Source organism: Coregonus clupeaformis, chromosome 18 (genome assembly GCF_020615455.1).
Source record: "Coregonus clupeaformis isolate EN_2021a chromosome 18, ASM2061545v1, whole genome shotgun sequence".
Classification (NCBI taxonomy): domain Eukaryota; kingdom Metazoa; phylum Chordata; class Actinopteri; order Salmoniformes; family Salmonidae; genus Coregonus; species Coregonus clupeaformis.
In genome coordinates, this window is record NC_059209.1 from 55321694 (window position 1) to 55342855 (window position 21162).

General features: G+C 46.5%; 1 protein-coding gene across 1 annotated transcript in view; it reads right to left on the bottom strand.

The window, feature by feature from the left end:
* Window positions 1-513: 513 nt before the first annotated feature.
* LOC121551197 (eIF-2-alpha kinase activator GCN1) overlaps window positions 514-21162 on the bottom strand; it is a 28506-nt gene continuing 7857 nt past the window's right edge. Inside the window, exons 23-57 of the mRNA XM_041863743.2 lie at window positions 21025-21138; window positions 20730-20928; window positions 20305-20457; window positions 20001-20182; window positions 19757-19837; window positions 19148-19291; window positions 18580-18704; window positions 18235-18424; window positions 18037-18107; window positions 17544-17709; window positions 17192-17386; window positions 16557-16803; window positions 16319-16440; window positions 16053-16167; window positions 15674-15853; window positions 15321-15541; window positions 15127-15195; window positions 14703-15038; window positions 14465-14607; window positions 13212-13329; window positions 12885-13100; window positions 5704-5868; window positions 5358-5519; window positions 5108-5200; window positions 4805-4948; window positions 4346-4615; window positions 4027-4140; window positions 3590-3820; window positions 3155-3348; window positions 2892-3006; window positions 2419-2515; window positions 2069-2217; window positions 1799-1909; window positions 1362-1583; window positions 514-1222 (exon numbers count right to left, since the gene is read on the bottom strand). Coding sequence (XP_041719677.2) covers window positions 1097-1222; window positions 1362-1583; window positions 1799-1909; window positions 2069-2217; window positions 2419-2515; window positions 2892-3006; window positions 3155-3348; window positions 3590-3820; window positions 4027-4140; window positions 4346-4615; window positions 4805-4948; window positions 5108-5200; window positions 5358-5519; window positions 5704-5868; window positions 12885-13100; window positions 13212-13329; window positions 14465-14607; window positions 14703-15038; window positions 15127-15195; window positions 15321-15541; window positions 15674-15853; window positions 16053-16167; window positions 16319-16440; window positions 16557-16803; window positions 17192-17386; window positions 17544-17709; window positions 18037-18107; window positions 18235-18424; window positions 18580-18704; window positions 19148-19291; window positions 19757-19837; window positions 20001-20182; window positions 20305-20457; window positions 20730-20928; window positions 21025-21138 — 5580 coding nt within the window. The 3' untranslated portion in view covers window positions 514-1096. The remainder of the gene's footprint in view (window positions 1223-1361; window positions 1584-1798; window positions 1910-2068; window positions 2218-2418; window positions 2516-2891; window positions 3007-3154; window positions 3349-3589; window positions 3821-4026; window positions 4141-4345; window positions 4616-4804; window positions 4949-5107; window positions 5201-5357; window positions 5520-5703; window positions 5869-12884; window positions 13101-13211; window positions 13330-14464; window positions 14608-14702; window positions 15039-15126; window positions 15196-15320; window positions 15542-15673; window positions 15854-16052; window positions 16168-16318; window positions 16441-16556; window positions 16804-17191; window positions 17387-17543; window positions 17710-18036; window positions 18108-18234; window positions 18425-18579; window positions 18705-19147; window positions 19292-19756; window positions 19838-20000; window positions 20183-20304; window positions 20458-20729; window positions 20929-21024; window positions 21139-21162) is intronic.

Below are 21162 nucleotides of genomic sequence, written 5' to 3' on the forward strand. Positions count from 1 at the left end.
CAGGTGTTCGCGCCTCCGTTATGCTTGGTTGATAAATTAAGGTCCCTAATTAGGAAGGAACTCCCCTCACCTGGTTGTCTAGGTCTTAATTTAAAGGGAAAAAACTAAAACCCGCAGACACTAGGACCTCCATGGAATGAGTTTGACACCCCAGCTCTACACCCTTGACCAGGGCCCGGTTTCCCAACAGCATTTACGGCTAAGTTTATCGTTAGAACCATATTCTAATGATTACCTTAGCCTTAAGATGCTTTTAGGAAACCGGGCCCAAGACTGACTGCAATCAGAGCAACACGAGTCATGGCTCAACCGCACCACATCCAGTCTGTGTATCCAAGTCACAGGCACCAGTTTTTCATGCATTTAAACTAATTGTAATACATACTTCTCTGCATCTAGAGGTCAAATTACATATCAGCAACATTTCAATTTTGTTTAACTTGTGAATCAAGGCAAAAGGCCAAATTCATTTACAGGGTGCCTAAAAGTACCGAGTTAATTCAGACAGTCAACCATTATCAAGTCAAGTTTTATTTGATTTGTTTTTTACAACCATATAATTGATAAGAATATCAACTTTATCATGATAACTGGTTGCTTTCCCCACACAACTCTATCACACACACAAAAAAAAGAGGGATAAAACTGTGGAAAAGCAGCCGTATAAATGTAATTGCTGCTTTGTTACACTGGTGTCAGTGATGCTCGAAATAAATTCAGTAAAATAAGAGGGACATTGAATACATTTAAATGTCAAAAGGGAATTGGGACAAAATACTATATGCAGTGAGCTAACAGGAGTTTTACCTGCACTTTGTGAGAGAGAACCAATGTTATAAATGTATGTTTATAGAGCCACTAAAACAAGACAATTGTCCAAAGAGGTGGGAATATAAAGGAAAGTGAGTGTTCATACTCATCCTTGGTCCATGGATAACATGGAGTTAATGGGGATGTATGTGTGTGTGAGGGTTCTCTCCATAGATGTATGTATTTATGAGACATAACAGCTTAGTTTCTCTTGATTGCTGTGGAGGTCTTTTCTGAGTACATGGGCAACAGTATGGATTTTTTAAGCTCGGTTAAATCCTGTCTATCACGTGAGGATGGTGTCGTCAATCTCTTCATTAGAGTCCGGAAGGCTGGAGATCTTCTTCAGGGAGCGGCGGTGGCACTCGGACAGCAGCTCATTACTAGCGGAGTCAAGGATGGCACTAACGCTCTGAAAGACAAACATAACATCACAGATTGTATTGTGAATGCACGCACAACTCAAATCCATCAGGCCAAGTATTATCTTCTTTATAATGAGTATTGATACTGTGTGAACGTTTATTTGTGCAAGTGTGTTTGTCACTGACTTGCATGGTCTGCTCTCCCTGGCGCAGTCGGAGCAGACTGACGATGGTGTGTTCGCTTTGGCCTCGGACACTGGTGTTCTTGTCCTTGGTGTTGTCCAGCAGGCTCTTCAGCAGAGGCTTGATGAGGGCTGGCTCCAGGGAGGGCGTGGCCTCGTCCTTAAACACCCACCACAGCACCCGCTCCGACACCAGCCTGATGTCACTGGACTGGTTCTGGAGACACTGCAGGGGAAATGACAGGGGAGAGGTTACTGACAAATCCTCAGAGGAGCACTGTCATAGTGTTCTTATTTCTTACAGATATGTCCATACTCATGCAGCCACAGTGTTTAACAATATACCCACTTTCAGTGCTTGATTTGAGAAACATTCATTTTGTAAATGGGGAAAAAAGTGACGTAACAGACGGCTCCTGAGAAAATACCCCCCTGCCTCACCTTGACAAACTGTGTGATGATGCGCTGTGATGAGCCACTTCCTTCCTCGGTTCTGAGATGATGTCTCATCAGGTAGCCCATGGCTCTGATCCCACTTGTAGCTATGGGGATCTGGAGACGACGACAGTACAGTGTTTAGTCAGAGAAGAGAACGAGGTATGGAAGGTGATGGTTTGACAAGCCAATCCTTCCACGGTCTGGGTGAACAGAATGAGTAAGCTAAAGGGAGCGGTATCCACTTAGATCTGACCAAATGTATGACGTTCCTACCCTGTCTGCGGTGGCATTGGCTAGGATGGCCTCAGTCACGGTTGAACTGTACTCCTCCACACACAGCTGCTCAGGGGCAGACTTGACTGCGATGGCCAGAGCCATACTGCGACCATGACGCACCATCCAGTCCACGCCTGATATGTCAGCTAGTAGAAGAGCAGGAACATTTTTAATAGATTAAACAGAAGTCTTTCCTCACTACATTATAGTGTTGATAGAGTGAGAGTTAAGTGTTAGAAATGATAGTGTTAATGAATGTGTGAATACCTTTTATCATGTGTTAATGTTTGTGCTATATAAAGGGTAGTGCGTAGGGGAGAGTATGGTGTGACAGTGTAAATTCTTACCTAGGACGTGCTGAAGCAACACACTCCTCAGATCCTCTTCAGACAGGAAGGCACACAGCTCTCCTACACAACCTGCTGAGGACATGCGTGTAGCATCCTACACACACACAAAGTTAGAACGACATGATTCTACATAAGGCTTTCATACACACTGGCTGACAAGGAGGCCTAAAACCGCTTTCATAAAGCCACATCCTGCCTAGACTGACGGAAGTCTAGTCTGATCAGAGGTAAAATGAAACATTGCACTGTGAAAGATCCTGTCATTAAAACATGGATCTGAATGTGTCCTTATGCCAGGTTCAGTATTGCAGGTTTATGATATAATTAGCAAGCAAGATAAAACTGAAATTGTTTTATACTCAATTCTATCAATTACCATTGAGAGACAGGGGGAGATCAGTAGTCTACCTTAAAAACATCTCTGTTGCATTAATAAATGCTCTAGTCAGTGTATCTGCTCATAGACATACCTCATCATGTCCAAGCATACTCAGCAATGTGGTGGTGATGTTCTTCCTAATGGCTGGGTCGACCTTTGACCCTGCTCCCTGGATGACGAATCGTAAGGCTTGTAGCATGGTCTCCCTGAAAAAAGGGAGCAAAACACTAGGCTGATTGATTGAATCTAATCAATCCCCCACAAAATCCTAAATGAGAGGAATCCTATATGGAACTGATCACTACTCTTCACATTGTGTTTCTCAGTTTCCCAGAATTCCCTGGTTTTGCATACCGGACTCCTGAGTCCTCAGCATTGTGGATGGCAGAGAGCTGCTCTGTAAACAGGGGGTCCACCTTGCTGTGAATGGAGACCAGCTGGCCCAGGGCCTCAGCAGCCTTCAGCCTGACCGCCCGGCTGGAGTCCTGCAGAGCCTTCAGGAAGGTGGTCTGGAGCTGGGGCAGGAAGGGCTTTAGGGCTATGCCCACCTGGAGACAGGGGCAGAGCAACAGGGTCAGGACCAGAGCAAGACACCAACCATTCTTCCAGCAGGGAGGAAACAACAGGATTGTGTTTAGTAGGCACAAAAGGGGAAAACGTTAAGCAAACATTTTTCTTTTTGGACTATTTCATGTATTAACCACATTTCAAAATGTTTTTCCCCTCTCCCATTTTGTGCTTACCGAACACAACCTTTAACATCAGATAGAATCATCAGCAGACACTGACCTTGGCCAGCAGCAGGGTGAGTGTCTCTAGTAGAGCGGTCTTCACGTTCCAGGCAAAGCGGTCTCCCAGGATACGGATGAGTGGTCCAGTGATGTTGACCACAGACGGTCGGAGAGCCTCAGGGGAGGTCAGCTTGATGACTCCTCCCAGCGCTTTGGCAGCCTCCTCTTTCTGCTCAGGACTGCCTGTCAACACTCCTTCCCTCAACACTGGTAGGATGCAGGTCACACCCTGGAGAAGAGGGAAAGAGGAGAAGAAGAGGGAAAGGGAGAAAGAGGAGGAGGGAGGGAGAGAGAAGAGGGAAAGAGGAGGAGAGAGGGAGAGAAGAGGGAAAGAGGAGGAGAGAGGGAGAGCAGAAGGATACATAAAAATTAGTCAGCTTGAGGTGGAGTAACTTGATGTGACTGTACGTGTCAAGAGGAGAGAGAGAGGCCTACCTTTTTGGGAAGACAGAACCCAGGCAGGTGCTGACCCTTGACATCTGCTGCCACTGACCGGATGTCTCTGTGCAGGTCGTCAATCAGAGCCAGCTGGCTGCCAGCGTCCAGTTTCTACAAAAACAAACAAGAGTTTAACATTACCTCACATATTGATACATACTATGTCAGTTAACCAGAGTACCTAGTGGCCTTTGGTTATCTATGAAATCAATGCTGCATAATGCTCCACAACACATTCATAAATACTGTATGACTTCAGTAAACCCGGACAAACTCATTCCCAGTTCCTGTAATGCTCTTGGTGCCAACTTCTAACCTTGGTGATGGAGTTGATGGCGTCCCAGCTCTGCACCAGGACCTCAGGGTTGGAGTCGTTGAGCAGGCGGATGAGGCCTGACAGCAGGTTGCGTGTGTGGGCGCTGTAATCCAGGCGGGTACGGGAGAAGTATCCGTTGAGGATGGTGGCGGCGGCCTGTCTGAGACCGGCATCAGGTGACCTGGTGGCCTCCAGCAAGTCATCGATGATGATACGCTGACCCACCTCATCTTCCACAGACAGGATCACTGCTTGGCAGCTAGCCAGCTCCTAGAGGAGGGGAGGGGCAGGGGTAATATAAACCTGGGGACATACCTATCATCTTGTGCCCACAACCACCCACTAAGAACCACTATAATATTATCCCATGACGATGACTGTTAAGACCACCACCATTGTGCCCCTGCACTTGGAACTGCTTTACAACCATAATCTTGTAATCATGAATGCTGTTGTTACCTGCTGTCCCTCCTCTGTTCCCAGTTTGTCTTTGAGAGAGGAGTAGAGGGCGGGCAGGATCACCCCCAGGTGGCGTGTCAGAGCATCTCCAGCCACAGCAGATAGGAAGGCCAGCACGCGAGTGTTCACTGGAGGAGCAGTCAGCTGACAGGGGAGAGGAGAGGATAGCATTCATACACAGAACTACACTCATACTATAAAATACTTAAAATAAATTTAAGCATCAGGAAAAGTGTTATATAAATACAATACAATTATTGATATTAACCATTGTTAGTAGTGTATAATGTTTGGACTTCTCACCTTGGGCACCAGGTAGGGCAGCACAGAGCGACTCTTCACTGCCATCACCTGTTTCAGACCGTCCAGAGCAAACTCTGCAGTCTCCTCATCATCCTACACACAGAGAAACATTAACCTCACTCTATATTCTGTTCCATGGTGGGTCCGCTCTGTCCTCTCCAGAGGGACAGGGAATTGAGTATTACTGAACACGATGTGTGGATACAGAGGGATGTTAGAGGTAAAGTGGGTTAATGTGTGTGTGTCTCACCAGCTGTTTGAGCAGGGCAGGCAGGATGTCGTCCAGGGCCTGGTGACCGATGGTGGCGTGGAGCTGCTCAAAGGTTTTGGCTGCAGCCTCTCGTACCTCCTCCAGGGGGTCACACAGAGCCTTCCTCACCGTGGGGACCAGAGACTCAGAGAATATCAGCACCTGGAAACATACACACGTTGTTACCTTGCTTCTCTACCATGGGATTACGTCACAACACAACCCTGCTATGTATAAGACATTTAAAGGTTTCCTCGAAAACGGTATACTCATCTCAAGGGACTTCTAGGTTAAATAATGGATGAATAAAAATAAAAAGTGACCAGGTATGTGCTAAGGTACTGACCGCGTCCCTACTGGTGGACTTCATGATCTCACTCAGGCCGATGCACACGCCCTGCCTCTCATCACTCTTATCTGAGCGCAGACCCTCCTCCAGGATAGGTATGATCTCTGGGAGGATCTTCTCTCCTAGCTTACGCACCAGGTCTCCAAGTGTCCTTGCAGCAATCTAGAACCACACAGAGAAGCCACATTCAGTAACCCAGGGATCAGAAGCAGGAGAGAACACAGAATCCAAACACTCAAATTCAGACAAAAGTGTATAATACTAATAACAGAATACTGAATTGTCTTACAGTGTGTGACTAATGTACAGGACAAAAGAGAGTTATCAAAATCAAATCAAATTGTATTTGTCACATGCTTCATAAACAACAGTGAAATGCTAACTTACGGGCCCTTCCCAACCATGCAGAGAGAAAGAAAATAAAGAAATAATAGAAAGGTGAATAAATACACAATGAGTAATGGTAACTTGTCTATATACACGGGGTACCAGTACCAAGTCAATGTGCAGCGGTACAAGGTACAGTGGCTTGCGAAAGTATTCACCCCCCTTGGCATTTTTGCTATTTTGTTGCCTTAGAACCTGGAATTAAAATGGAGTTTTGGGGGGGTTGTATCATTTGATTTAAACATGCCTACCATGCCTACCCCAAAGTCAATACTTTGTAGAGCCACCTTTTGCAGCAATTACAGCTACAAGTCTCTTGGGGTATGTCTCTATAAGCTTGGCACATCTAGCCACTGGGATTTTTGCCCATTCTTCAAGGCAAAACTGCTCCAGCTCCTTCAAGTTGGATGGGTTCCGCTGGTGTACAGCAATCTTTAAGTCATACCACAGATTTTCAAATGGATTGAGGTCTGGGCTTTGAAGATTCCAAGACATTTCAATGTTTCCCCTTAAACCACTCATGTGTTGCTTTAGCAGTATGCTTAGGGTCATTGTCCAGGTGGAAGGTGAACCTCCGTCCCAGTCTCAAATCTCTGGAAGACTGAAACAGGTTTCCCTCAAGAATTTCCCTGTATTTAGCGCCATCCATCATTCCTTCATTTCTGACCAGTTGCCCAGTCCCTGACGATGAAAAACATCCCCACAGCATGATGCTGCCACCACCATGCTTCACTGTGGGGATGGTGTTCTCAGGGTGATGAGAGGTGTTGGGTTTGCGCCAGACATTGCATTTCCCTTGATGGCCAAAAAGCTCAATTTTAGTCTCATCTGACCAGAGTACCTTCTTCCATGTGTTTGGGGAGTCTCCCACATGGCTTTTGGCGAACACCAAACGTGTTTGCTTATTTTTTCTTTAAGCAATGGCTTTTTTCTGGTCACTCTTCCGTAAAGTGGTCCTATGGACAGATACTCCAATCTCTGCTGTGGAGCTTTGCAGCTCCTTCAGGGTTATCTTTGGTCTCTTTGTTGCCTCTCTGATTAATGCCCTCCTTGCCTGGTCCGTGAATTTTGGTGGGCAGCCCTCTCTTGGCAGGTTTGTTGTGGTGCCATATTCTTTCCATTTTTTTAATAATGGATTTAATGGTGCTTTTTTATGACCCAACCCTGATCTGTAATTCTCCACAACTTTGTCCCTGACCTGTTTGGAGAGCTCGTTGGTCTTCATGGTGCCGCTTGCTTGGTGGTGCCCCTTGCTTAGTGGTGTTGCAGACACTGGGGCCTTTCAGAACAGGTGTATATATACTGAGATCATGTGACAGATCATGTGACACTTAAATAAAGTCCACCTGTGTGCAATCTAACTAATTATGTGACTTCTGAAGGTAATTGGTTGCACCAGATCTTATTTAGGGGCTTCATAGCAAAGGGGGTGAATACATATGCACGCACCACTTTTCCGTTACTTATCTTTTAGAATTTGTTGAAGCAAGTTATTTTTTTCATTTCACTTCTCCAATTTGGCCTATTTTGTGTATGTCCATTACATGAAATCCAAATATAAATCCATTTAAATTACAGGTTGTAATGCAACAAAATAGGAAAAACACCAAGGGGGATGAATACTTTTGCAAGGCACTGTAATTGAGGTAGATATCTACATATAACTAGGAATAAAGTGACAGATAATAACCAGTAGCAGCAATGTATGTTATGAGTCCACAAAGTTAGTGCAAAAAGGGTCAATGGGTTAAATATTTAGCAATCTTATGGCTTGGGGGTAGAAGCTGTTCAGGGTCCTGTTGGACTTGGTGCATCAGTACCACTTGCCGTGCGGTAGCAGGGAGCACAGTCTATGACTTGGGTGGCTGGAGTCTTTGACAAGTTTTAGGGCCTTCCTCTGACAACGCCTGGTATAGAGGTCCTGGATAACAGGGAGCTCCGCCCCAGTGATGCACTGGGCCGAACGCACTACCCTCTGTAGCGCCTTGCGGTCGGATGCCAAGCAGTTGCCATACCAAGCGGTGATGCAGCCAGTCAATCTGCTCTCAATGGTGCAGCTGTATAATTTTTTGAAGATTTGAGGGCCCATGCCAAATCTTTTCACCATCCTGAGGGGGAAGAGGCATTGTCGTGCCCTTTTCACAACTGTGTTATTGTATGCGAACTATGATAGATCCTTAGTGATGTGGACATAGAGGAATTTGAAGCTCTCGAACCGCTCCACTACAGCCCTGTCGATCTGAATGGTGGCATGCTCGGCCCTTCCGTTTCCTGTAGTCCATGATCAGCTCCTTTGTCTTGCTGACGTTGAGGGAGAGGTTGTTGTCCTTGTACCACACTGCCAGGTCTCTGTTTCATCGTCATTGGTGATCAGGCCTACCGCCGTTGTGTCGTCGGCAAACTTAATGATTGTGTTGGAGTCGTGCGCGGCCACACAGCCGTGGGTGAACAGGGAGTACAGGAGGGGACTAAGCACGCACCCCTGAGGGGCCCCTGTATTTAGGGTCAGTGTGGCAGATGTGTTGTTGCCTACCCTCACCACCTGGGGGCGGCCCGTCAGGAAGTCCAGGATCCAGTTGCAGAGGGAGGTCCTTAGCTTAGTGATGAGCTTGGAGGGCACTATGGTGTTGAATGCTGAGCTGTAGTCCAAATTGGAGATTTTTGGTTCCAACCGCTGTGTCTTTGTGAGACGCAGTGTAGGTGAACGGATGATCTCTGCATGTGTAGTTCCCACCGTGAAGCATGGAGGTGGTGGTGTGATGGTGTGCTTTGCTGGTGACAGTGTCTGATTTATTTAGAATTCAAGGCACACTTAACCAGCATGGCTACCACAGCATTCTGCAGCGATACGCCATCCCATCTGGTTTGGGCTTAGTGGGACTATCATTTGTTTTTCAACAGGACAATGACCCAACACACCTCCAGGCTGTGTAAGGGCTATTTTACCAAGGAGGAGAGTGATGGAGTGCTGCATCAGATGACCTGGCCTCCACAATCCCCCGACCTCAACCCAATTGAGATAGTTTGGGATGAGTTGGACCGCAGAGTGAAGGAAAAGCAGCCAACAAGTGCTCAGCATATGTGGGAACTCCTTTAAGACTGTTGGAAAATCATTCCAGGTGAAGCTGGTTGAGAGAATGCCAAGAGTGTAAAGCTGTCATCAAGGCAAAGGGTGGCTACTTTGAAGAATCTCAAATATAAAATATATTTTGATTTGTTTAACACTTTTTTGGTTACTACATGATTTCATGTGTTATTTCAAAGTTTGATGTCTTCACTATTATTCTACAATGTAGAAAATAGTTAAAATAAAGAAAAACCCTTGAATGAGTAGGTGTGTCCAAATTTGACAGGTACTGTAGATCTTTATTTTTTAATGGCACACGAGACACCTGTCTTATTCATACTTATCTCAGTGAACTAAACCATTGCGGCTGTGGGGATGGCACAGTCCAAGAAGAAGGGAGAGTGGCTGCACAATGCACGTCTCTCCAGAATGCGCTCTCTCCTGCCAATTTGTGCACATTCATTGTTTCTTAATTTAATTGTGTGAATTGTTTGCGTTTGATTGTTAGTGTCTATTAATTCCCCATTACATATAATCACCAGTAGTACATTTACCCTTAATTGCTGTAATTTCTAATCTACAATGTTTGTTTGGGATACGGTAATATCTGTTAATGCATTAAATATATTATTATTCCAGTCTTTTACCGTTCTCATTGTCGGAGTGGACACGTTGCTTGCAGAGTGCATAACCTATACTACACTTGTGAGAAACATGTTTTGGTTTATTTCATTCCATTTACGAGTTTTGTCAATTTAGTCATTGTCTTTTGTTTGGAGCGCTCCTGTCAATGTTGATTAAGGACGCGCACCTGATTACACATTGAAGTAGGCCTATACGTTTCCTGGCCTGCGCACAAATGTAGGCAAATACATTTGGGGATCTGATAGTATTACTGATTGGCTTAACGCACCACCACTAATGAGCTGTGGAGCATCTCAAAGTAATGTTTTCTTCATCTCAAACAGCAAGCAAACAAAGTCTGTTTTTACATCCATTGAGAATGACAATAGTTCCTCAAAGTATTTGGAATAATCTTTCCAGCTCTATACCTTTCGATAACCACTCAGCGTGAAAGGGAAAAATGTCATGCTCTGATCAAGTGAAAACGTCATGAAATAGGCCTACCTGATTACTTCTTATCCCTTGCGCAATAGCCTACAGCTGTGTCTGTCCCGAGCTCACTGGCACAATGTTTGCCAGTGCGAGTGAGCTTCAGGCCAGACCCAAGTTAATACAATGTTTCAAGTTCGTTGCAGACAGGCCATGCGCAGCCAATGTGATTTATAGGATATTTGTTTTTATCAGGAGAATTTTCTACCTGCAGGCTGCAATGTTTTTATTTGTTGGCTTTATAGGCTATATTTCCATAGTTGGCAATGGTAATAGAAGTTTAGGTTTGTTTCATTTTCATTTAGATTTGGATAGAATTTTGATTAACCACATGACAATGATTTTCAGATACGAAGACGAAATTAAACTGTTCCACGAAAATGTGCATAAGAAAACCATAACTGGCACGTAGATCGGTAGAAATTGTAAGATAAATTGGCATTCCACATGAGAAAGTTTGCCGACTCCTCATGTAGCCTATTACCAGCAACTTCAACAGAGTAACAGCAGACTCTGCGAAAGCCAGTAGGAGCGGGAGGAGGATGGTCAGGACAGGTTACGTTTTTAAAATTCTGGTTATCTTGATCTCTGGCTCCCCCTTGAGTCATTTGTGTCTTATTTCAAACAGTGTGGATGTTGTTGCCTGTAATTCATGGCTTCTGTTTGGGATATGTACGTACGGTCTCTGTAGGGATGACGTCGTCAATGCACTTATTAATGAAGCCGACAACTGATGTGGTAAACACCTTCAATACCATTGGATGAATCCCAGAACATATTCCAGTCTGTGCTAGCAAAACAGTACTGTAGCTTAGTATCCACTTCATCGGACCACTTACATATTGAGCGGGTCACTGGTACTTCCAGCGCAAAAAACATACAAAATAGCTGAATTGGTCAGAAGCCCGTAAAACTGCTGCTATCCATTGCAGTGTCATTCTCTCTCATTCAATAGTTGTGAGCAATACGGAAACAGCTCCATACAGTGCATTCGGAAAGTATTCAGACTCCTTGACTTTTTCCATGTTTTGTTACGTTACAGCATCATTCTAAAATGGATCAAGTTGTTTTTTCCCCCCTCAATCGACACACAACACCCCATAATGACAAAGCAAAAACAGGTTTAGACATTTTTGCAAATGTACAATTTTTTTGGGGGAAATATCAAATTTACATAAGTATTCAGACCCTTCACTCAGTACTTTGTTGAAGCACCTTTGGCAGCGATTACAGCCTCGAGTCTTCTTGGGTATGACGCTACAAGCTTGGCACACCTGTATTTGGGGAGTTTCTTCCATTATTCTCTGCAGATCCTCTCAAGCTCTGTCAAGTTGGATGGGGAGCGTCGCTGCACAGCCATTTTCAGGTCTCTCCAGAGATGTTAGATCAGGTTCAAGTCCGGGCTCTGGCTGGGCCACTAAAGGACATTCAGAGACTTGTACTGAAGCCACTGCTGCATTGTCTTGGCTGTGTGCTTAGGGTTGTTGTCCTGATGGAAGGTGAACCTTAACCCCAATCTGAGGTCCTGAGCGCTCTGGAGCAGGTTTTCATCAAGGATCTCTGTACTTTGCTCTGTTAATCTTTCCCTCGATCCTGACTAGTCCCCCAGTCCCTGCCGCTGAAAAACATTCCCACAGCATGATGCTGCCACCACCATGCTTCACCGTAGGGATGGTGCCAGGTTTCCTCCAGACGTGACGCTTGGCATTCAGGCCAAAGAGTTCAATCTTGGTTTCATCAGACCAGAGAATCTTGTTTCTCATGGTCTGAGAGTCTTTAGGTGCCTTTTGGCAAACTCCAAGCGGGCTGTCATGTGCCTTTTAATGAGGAGTGGCTTCAGTCTCGCCACTATACCATAAAGGCCTGATTGGTGGAGTGCTGCAGAGATAGTTGTCCTTCTGGAAGTTTCTTCCATCTCCACAGAGGAACTCTTTCAGAGTGACCATCGGGTTCTTGGTCACCTCCCTGACCAAGGCCCTTCTCCCCCGATTGCTCAGTTTGGCCAGGCGGCCAGCTCTAGGAACGGTATTGGTGGTTCTAAACTTCTTCCATTTAAGAATGATGGAGGCCACAGTGTTCTTGGGGACCTTCAATGCTGCATAAATGTTTTGGTACACTTCCCCAGATCTGTGCCTCGACACAACCCTGTTTCAGAGCTCTACGGACAATTCCTTTGACCGCATGTCTTGGTTTTTGCTCTGACATGCACTGTCAACTGTGGGACCTTATATAGACATGTGTGTGCCTTTCCAATTCATGTCCAATCAATTGAATTTACCACAGGCGCACTCCAATCAAGTTGTAGAAAAAACTCAAGAATGATCAATGGAAACAGGATGCACCTGAGCTCAATTTCGAGTCTCATAGCAAAGGGTCTGAATACTTATGTAAATAAAGTTTCTGTTTTTAATTTTTAATACATTTGCAAACATTTCTAAAAACCTGTTTTCACTTTGTCATTATGGGGTAGTGTGTAGATTGATGAGGATTTGTATTTAATATAATTCATTTTAGAATAAGGCTGTAACATAACAAATGTGGAAAAAGGGAAGGGGTCTGAATACTTTCCGAATGCACTGTACATACTAGACTTAGGGAGCAGTAGAGTTACCGTTCTCTTGTCGGAGCAGTCGGAGGCCAGGAAGCCCAGCAGCAGAGAGAAGAGGGTGGGCAGGATCTCTCGGAGGGTGCGGGGCGTGTTGGACACCACAATCTTCCACACGTGTAGGGAAGCCTGTCGCACCACCAGCTGGGTGTCTGAACGACCCATGTAGAGGCCAGACAGGACCCGGTTACGCCGCTCTCCACCCAGTGCTCCGATGATAGCCTGGGGGAGGAGGAAGAGGGCTCAGTACCGACACTACATTCAATATTATTTACTTCTCATATCAACCATTATATAACCAACAATCTATACAGGAAAATCATGTCAGTATACCTTGTTGGACTGCGCTGTGCCAAAGTTGTCGTCCTCTGAAGCGGTCTCGGTGGTCATCTTGCCTGTGACTCCAGAAATGTGGAACAGTAGGTCTCCGAGCAGCTGCACAGAGCTGAACCTGTGGTCCAGAGACAACATGGAGGCTCAGTTAAGACTACCATTTCCAAGAAAAGCATTTGGTATACTATATAATGTTGCATATAATATCTAGAGTGGGTCAAATATGTTAATTCTGTAGATAATCCTCAAAGAAAACCAATGGTCCAAACCTTACGTCTCGATCATAATCCATTCAAAACGTATTTCAGTTTACCCTTGTAGGATGGTCAAAATTAGGGAGACTAAATCAATGGAAGCCAGAGATGTTTTGTGGTCCACAATCGGAAAAATAGCATTGCGTCAGCTAGGCTGGATGCTGTGCAAGAATTAAGGCCACCTGACAGGCTTACCATTGAACTCGCCATCTTTCTTTACAAATACGGAGGACATAAAACAACAGATGTAAGATATATATCGATTTGAGTGGTAGTATTTTCATATTTAAGTATACGCTGTTCATATTAATGCAAAGTTCCTGTTCTTTTTCAAGACTTCTCACAAAAACAAGCGCATCTCTGAAAATGTCAATGGAGCACTGAGCATACCGCAAGATTTTTACATTTAATTCAGCTGGTGTCATGCTAATTTTGCCATTTGTTTATCTGTGAATTAACCAATGTTATCAGGCCACACCCGGCCACGATTACAAACACCTGTGTGTGTCCTTTGACACTATATAAACTAGTGACCCTGCAGTGTTTGTTATTATAACCTGATGAGGACAGCTTGTCTGTGGAAACGTTGGTTAATAGGTTATTAAATGATTGCATCTGAGCTCCCAGAGTGTGCAGCTCTCCTTTTCTTTATCAAATTTTGCCATTTGCACCTGCAGAAACAACTTGGAAGAAGACGACGACCACAAAATGTAAAATCCTAAAACGTTTAGTCGAGAAAGCGCCACCACTGTCAACAGAGCTCAGTGCTTATTATCAGATGTATTAGGTTACGAAATCCGACTTTTTGGATATAATGTTAATGATATGTTAGAGAAAGACTCCATGGGAATGATTCAGAACATGAAGAATCAGATTTGTCTTGGTAAAATGCATTTTATAAACACAAAGAAGTGAAATGTCATCACCAAAGCGCGTTCTGAGCAGAGTGGGTGGACACCCTATAATATCACATAAATTATGTTTGAGTAGATGTCTGACCTAATCCTCCAGAGGTCGTCAAACAGGCCCTGTTCCAGTTCAGGCAGCAGCAGGGCGATGGCAGTCTCAGCGTACATGCTGATGATGCGCTGGCCAGCACGCAGGGCAGTGTCTCTCACATATTCATTCTCATCAGCAAGAGCCTGAAAACAGAGGAGAGGGAGACTGGTGAAAGGTATTCACAACCAGAGAGAGAGAGGGATTGGAGGGACGGTGGTGAATGGAGAATGCTCCATACCTTGAGGATGCAGGGGATGATGGGGCCAATGTAGGGGGTGAACCTGTCCCCGAAGGTGAGGGGCAAGTAGATGAACATCATTATGTAACCGTCGCGGACATGGGAAGCAATGTCCACCTTGCTGGCTGTCTGCACCACGTCTGGCATCAGCTTGTCCAGCTTCTCCACTCCCAGCCCAGCCATCACCTCAGCCAAACCTTGGGCAGCTCCAGAGCGGTCCACAGAGCTCTGCTCAGACGCTAGGGTCTCCATGAGCCAGGGCATCAGGTCATCAAAGCACGACTCACCCATGCCCTTCACCATGGCACCCAGGGCCTTGGCTGACACGGTACGCACCTGGTAGAGGAGAGGAGAAGGAGCGAGAGTTATTATCAGGTAACCAAATCACGTGTTTGTTGTTGAGTTGTTTGGTACAAGCACATACCTCAGGCACAGGGTCTAGCAGAGAGGCTTTGAGTCCAGGAATGACACTGGGCAGGTATGGGGACAGGTCCTGCAACACAAAGACACAAACACATCGTGTCAACCATTAGAAACACATACATTATAAACAGTAGAGCATTTTGAGAAGATCAATTGTAGTACAACGCAACTCAATATCCCAGTGCTGCTATGTACCTTTTGGTCAGTGAGGGAATACATGTTGCCGATGATCTGAGCAGCCATCTTGCGAGTGTCGGTGGAGCGGTCCTGGAAGGCCCTCTGGACGATTGGCATGATAAGGGCCAGGGAGGGGGCATCGATGAAGTGGACAAACTTGGTGTCCAGCAGAGTCTGCAGGCAGTTATGCGTCTTACGGGACGGGTCAGTGAGGGCGTCCAGTAGGATGGGGGTTATGGCTGAGAGGTATAGAAAAACTGTTAGTAACTACCCTAAAGTACAAATCTGAAATAAAATCATTTTCATACCGCTTTGAACGGAAGTTTCTCATTTATCTAACTAAATATCAGAGTTTAACACAGCCCTCTTACCCAGGATCTCAGGATTGCGGATGACAGAACCGATCTGTCGTAGGGCCTGCTGGCCAGCATTTTGCACTTTGACATGGGAGTCAGTCAGCACCTCGGTCAGCTTGGGCACAATGCTGGGCAGGCAGGAGGACAGCTGCTTAGGGGCACAGTACGCCATGGCACCCAGGAGCTCCACGGAACCTGGAGGGAGGGGAGGAGGGATAAAGAGGGAGCAGCAGAGGCAGTAGTGGGGGAAGAGGAAGGAAGAACAAGATAAGAGTTAAGGTGGGTTAGTATCATGAGTAACCAGCTGAAATAAGTCTAACAGGTGATTGATTTTGAATGGTTATGTCCTCAGAGCTCTCTAAAAAGGGCCATGATGCTGTGGGTTCACCCTCACCTGCTTTGGTCCTCCAGGATTCCTCCTCCAGAGCCACCAGCAGGGAGGGCAGCACTAGCTTCACCCCATGGGCACTCAGGTTCCTCATCACCGCCTTGGCACAGTCATCTGCCGCCTGGGAAAGGGCAGGGAGGTTAGGCAGTGTAATGCACAACAAAATGTGAGTGAATGTGAGAATTATTAGGTGCAAAATGAGTGCTGTGTGAGAAAGGAGGAAAGAGAGAGGGAGGTGGGATTGAAATGAGAAGCTGGTAATGTAACTCTACCTCTCTGACGTACTGGTTCCCATCCCCGAAGCAGAGCAGGAGGTGAGGAAGCACGTGGACCACATAGGGCTCAAACAGCTTCCCCAGCATGTTGCACAGCATCTCGAAGGCAAACAGGGCACCTGGAAAAGAGAGAGAGAGAGAGATAACTGTTAAAAAATCACAGCCACAGATAGCAGGAGAACAAACTAAACCATGGAGCCCAGCAAGGTTAAGCAACTGGCGAGGAGTCACTGACCCTCTCTGCGTCGGAAGTTCTTCTTGTCCTGGATGGCGTCGCTCAGGGTGCTCATGATGTCCTGCTGTTTGAGGGCCAGGATGCCCAGGCCTTTGACCAGGCCTGCCAGGCCGTAGGCCGCGCCCTTCCTCTCAGCGTACTTGTCACTCTCCAGCAGCAGCTGCAGCAGCTTACGCACCATCCCCCCTGCATCCTCCCTGATGGCAGGGACCAGGGGGGGCAGGCAGCTAGCTACAGACTCCTGGACCTGAGAGAGGTTGGGTGGAAAGAGACGGACAAGGCAACAGTTACTACAAGCAGGCTTAGTGATGCTCAGCTGAGGCCAATGTGACAATGTAAAGGCATTTCATTGTAAAGGTCAATGCATATAGGTTATAGAAATCAAGATGAAACATATAAAGAATAATGGGAGGGATTGTTCCAGAGAAAAGTGTGTGGTCATACGCACATCCTTAAAAAACTGGACTAATAAAGGATACCTGAAAAGAACAGATAGGCCCTCATATTGAATATGCTCCCAATTACCACCTTTATTGACAAGGTTTCGATCCAGCAAGGACCTTCGTCAGACAAATAATTGGGAGCATATTCAGTGTGCAGGCCTTTCTGTCCTTTTCAAGGGATTGTTCCAGTACCTGCTGTGACGGTGTGGAGAGTGCAGTGATAAGCTTGGCCACAATGGGTTTGACCTTGGGGTCACTCTTGTCCAGATGTTTGGCCAGAGAGCCCATTAGGATGACCACACTCTGGCGGACTGAGTCGTAGCTGGCGTCCTGGGGGGCGTTCTTCAGAAACTCCTCGAACACCGGGAGCAGGGAACTCACATTGTCCTGGAACACAACAAGCAACACACTGCTCAGAAAGAAGCCACAAAAATGGACATACTGTATTGCGTTAGTAGGATTCCGTTGAGAGAAGAGCAATTGCATTGGGTGCCAGGAGATGGGTGTGGTTGTATAAAATAAATAAAATAAACTGTGTTGGTACCTTTCCGTGTGTGTTGAGGGCGGAGAGGGCAGCATCCAGCATGCAGCGCCGCACCTCAGGGTGACGGTCATTCAGGGCGTCAGGAACAAAGAACAGGAAGAGAGGGGTGACCTGGGGCTCATCCAGGTACTGACACAGCTTGTTCAGAGCCAGGGCGATTCCACACCTGCAGACACCAACACACCCTTAGACACCATGCACAAGGTGGTCCCACTTAGTAAAAGCAAATGAGGATCTAGAGCAGGGCTGTCCAACCCTCTTCCTGGAGATCTACCGTCCTGTGGGTTTTCAGTCCAACCCTAATTTAACACACCTGATTCTACTTATTAGCTGCTCAACAAGACCTTAACTAGCTGAATCAGATATGCTAAATTAGGGTTGGACTGAAAACCTACAGGACAGTAGATCTCCAGGAAGAGGGTTGGGCAGCCCTGATCTAGAGAGTGGAATAAGAGTTGTATTGACACTGTTGAATGGCAGAGCGTTTTCTAACCTGGCTTCCCACTGGTCAGGTGGTTGTTCAGAGATCACTCGTCCTAAAGCATCCAGGACAGGAGGGGGTCTCTGTAAAAACACAACAGTTTCACATTGACCATGGTTCTAGCCTACAATTCTACACCACTCCTGATACCCAGTGACTAGGGCCTATTCCGGAGCTGTGATAGGAGGGACACGGGGGAGGGAGACTCACGTAGAGTTTCTGGTGGTAGAGCTCATTGAGCTGGCCCAGGACTATGGGGGACTGGTCGCGGTACTCGCTGATAGCTCTGGACAGAGCCTCGGCCCCGGCAGTACGCACAGCCTCCTCATGGTGGGTCACATCCCCGATGAGCAGAGAGCACAGCTCAGGGACCAGCTCCAGACACAGAGCCTGCCACAGCCTGGGGGAGAGAAGGGGAGCAGGGGGGTATGGTCAGTCACAGCAGCTACATGAGATAGGAGACGCGCTACTTCACAAAAGCAAAGTCATTCTGAAGAGGGGAGCTACATCCTATATTCAAAGTATTACATAGAGGGGACAACATTAGCTACTTACTTCTCAGCCAGAGTCCTTCCCTCCTCCTCCACATCAAACCTGGACACCCACAGCCTGCGGAGAACACTCAGACCACTGGCATCTGTACTTTCTGTAGGCAGAGCCATCTCCATCTCCAACAGGCCCTGGACAGAGAGAGAGAGGTGGGACATTAGCACACATCCAAAGACACACACACAGTAATTACACACAGTACACACACACTAATCAAATCAAATTGCATTTGTCACGTGCCGAATACAGCAAGTGTAGACTTCATCGTGAAATGCTTACTTACGAGCCCTTTCCCAACAATGCAGTTAAAAAGAAAGTAAACAAATACATAAAAAATAAAATAGTAAAACAATAAAATAACAATAATGAGGCTATATACAAAGAGTACCGGTACAGAGTAAGTGTACGAGGTAGTTGGGGTGATTGAGGTAATATGTACATCTAGGTTTGGTTAGGTGATTGATTGAAGTACTATGTACATGTAGGTAGGGGGTGAAAAGCAGAAAGTCTGGGTAGCCGTTTAACTGTTCAGCAGTTATGGCTTTGGGGTAGAAGCAGTTTCCTATTTCCTCACCCTGAGGGCAGCGTCTCTGACAGAGAAGCAGGGGGAGAGTAGAGCCTCCAGTAGGACATCTATCTCATTCTGCTCAGCCAGAGCACAGCCCTTCTCTCCTCCTCCACTGGCACACACCGCCGTCAGACACTGGGACGCCAGCACCTGAAACATACACAAACACACTGTATAAACATATGTGATAGCTCTACTGGTTAGCATTTGTCTGTAAATGTGGTAGAAGCATTGCCTGGCTACACAGACTCCTTGCGGACGTTAATTCTTCTCCGCAATGAGTCTGGATCCGTGTACCTCCCCGACCCTTCACCGAATGCGAACACATTCGGGGCCGTCTGATTGGTCCAGAAACGGATGGGTTGAGCCAGAGCCAAAACACACATGGGTGAAGCGGCGGTTTGAAAATTCGTCATTGGCTTTGATTCTCTGATTGGTTAGAGACAATCCAATCACTGATTACTTTTTGTACAACGCCCCTCGTGCCTCTCTTCACCACAAACGACTTCTATGACGGCAGTCTCAGACTTAAGTATGTAGCGACGAATGACAGAGCAGCGGAATAATTTTGTGTGAGTCGTCAGGCTAGTAGAAGCATGGTGTTTGAGTGTGTACCTGCAGCCTGGGTGCTGCAGTGGAGATGACTCTGGTCAGCAGCAGCAGCATACCGAAACGAGGTAGCAGCTCAGGTCCATTCTGAGAGGCAAAACAGAGAGACAAGTCATACAAACATAAGCCCTTTGTCTATGATAGAGTGGAGTTTAGGAAGAGAGGACAAGTATATACATTGATATGAGACCACCTCAGACAAAGTGAGGTGACAACGCACTGCTAGGCGATAAACTTGATCAACTCTTACCTCGTCGATGAGTATGTCTGTGGTGTCAACCTCGGCGCGGAGTTGAGCGTGCACATTGATGATCTGCAGGGCGCGGACCTGCATGCTCTCCGTCTCCTCGGTGCTGCTCGAGGAGTCCCTGAGCACGGTGTTGAGCAGGGGGAAACAGAAGGAGAAGGCTGGGGCAGACAGCGGAGCCATGTCTGAAACAGGATGAGAGCATTAGGCCACCTGCAGGTAATATACTCGCACTGTTGATGTCATTGATGTGTGTTGTTTGTCAGTATTGTCTCCCCCATCTTGCCCTCTCTCTGTGTGTCCTCACCACCAGCCTTGCCCTCTCTGTGTGGGACAGTGTGCATGTGCAGCAGCCCGACAGAGCGCTGGGTGGCTGTGTCTAGATCCTCCTCTCCCCAGGCCTCGTCCAGATCACACTCAGGTTTCATCAGGCGCAGTGTCACCTGGCCCACCAGCACAGCTGTAGGAGAAGACCATGAGTAGAACATGCAGGAGGTTAGAGAACATTTCATCACAGAAAGTATTTCCCTCCACTTTATCTTTGTTCACTCCCATTTACAGATCAGACAACTAGACAGGTATAAGCAATAACTCCAGTTTTCATGTAGGCTAGTTGGAGTTTCCATCATATTGTTTTCTCCTATCCAGTCCTGTCAGATCTTTGAAGGTGTGTGAACAAGGACAGAGGAGGGAAGTGAGAGAAAGCTCTCCCTTGTGTAGTAGTCCATGTACCCAGGTAGTGCAGCTCCTTGGGAATGAGGCAGGCTCCTATGTCGAGGAAGACCTGCTGCAGGCGTGGGGCAGCCAAGGGGGAGTGGAGGAGAGGCAGTAGGACCTGGAGGACCCCTGGGAGCTGCCAGGAGATCTGGGGAGCCTTCTGGATCAACATTGCCTCCAGCAGACCCACCGCACACTGTAGCTCCATGTCCAACTGACAACGACAATCAAACAACAGGAATATTATTATGTCAATGTCTAGAATCTAAAGTTTGAGAAACGGGATACGTGTTAAAATGTCTGGCCGTACCCCCTGTAGTCTCTTGCGAATGGAGGACTCTTTCTCCAGCTGGGCTTGCATCATCTCCTTCTGTTTGCTGGTCAGCTGTAACCCATCTTTGATTCCTTTCTTCTTCTTGATCTCCTAAAACACATCCAAATCCCAGTT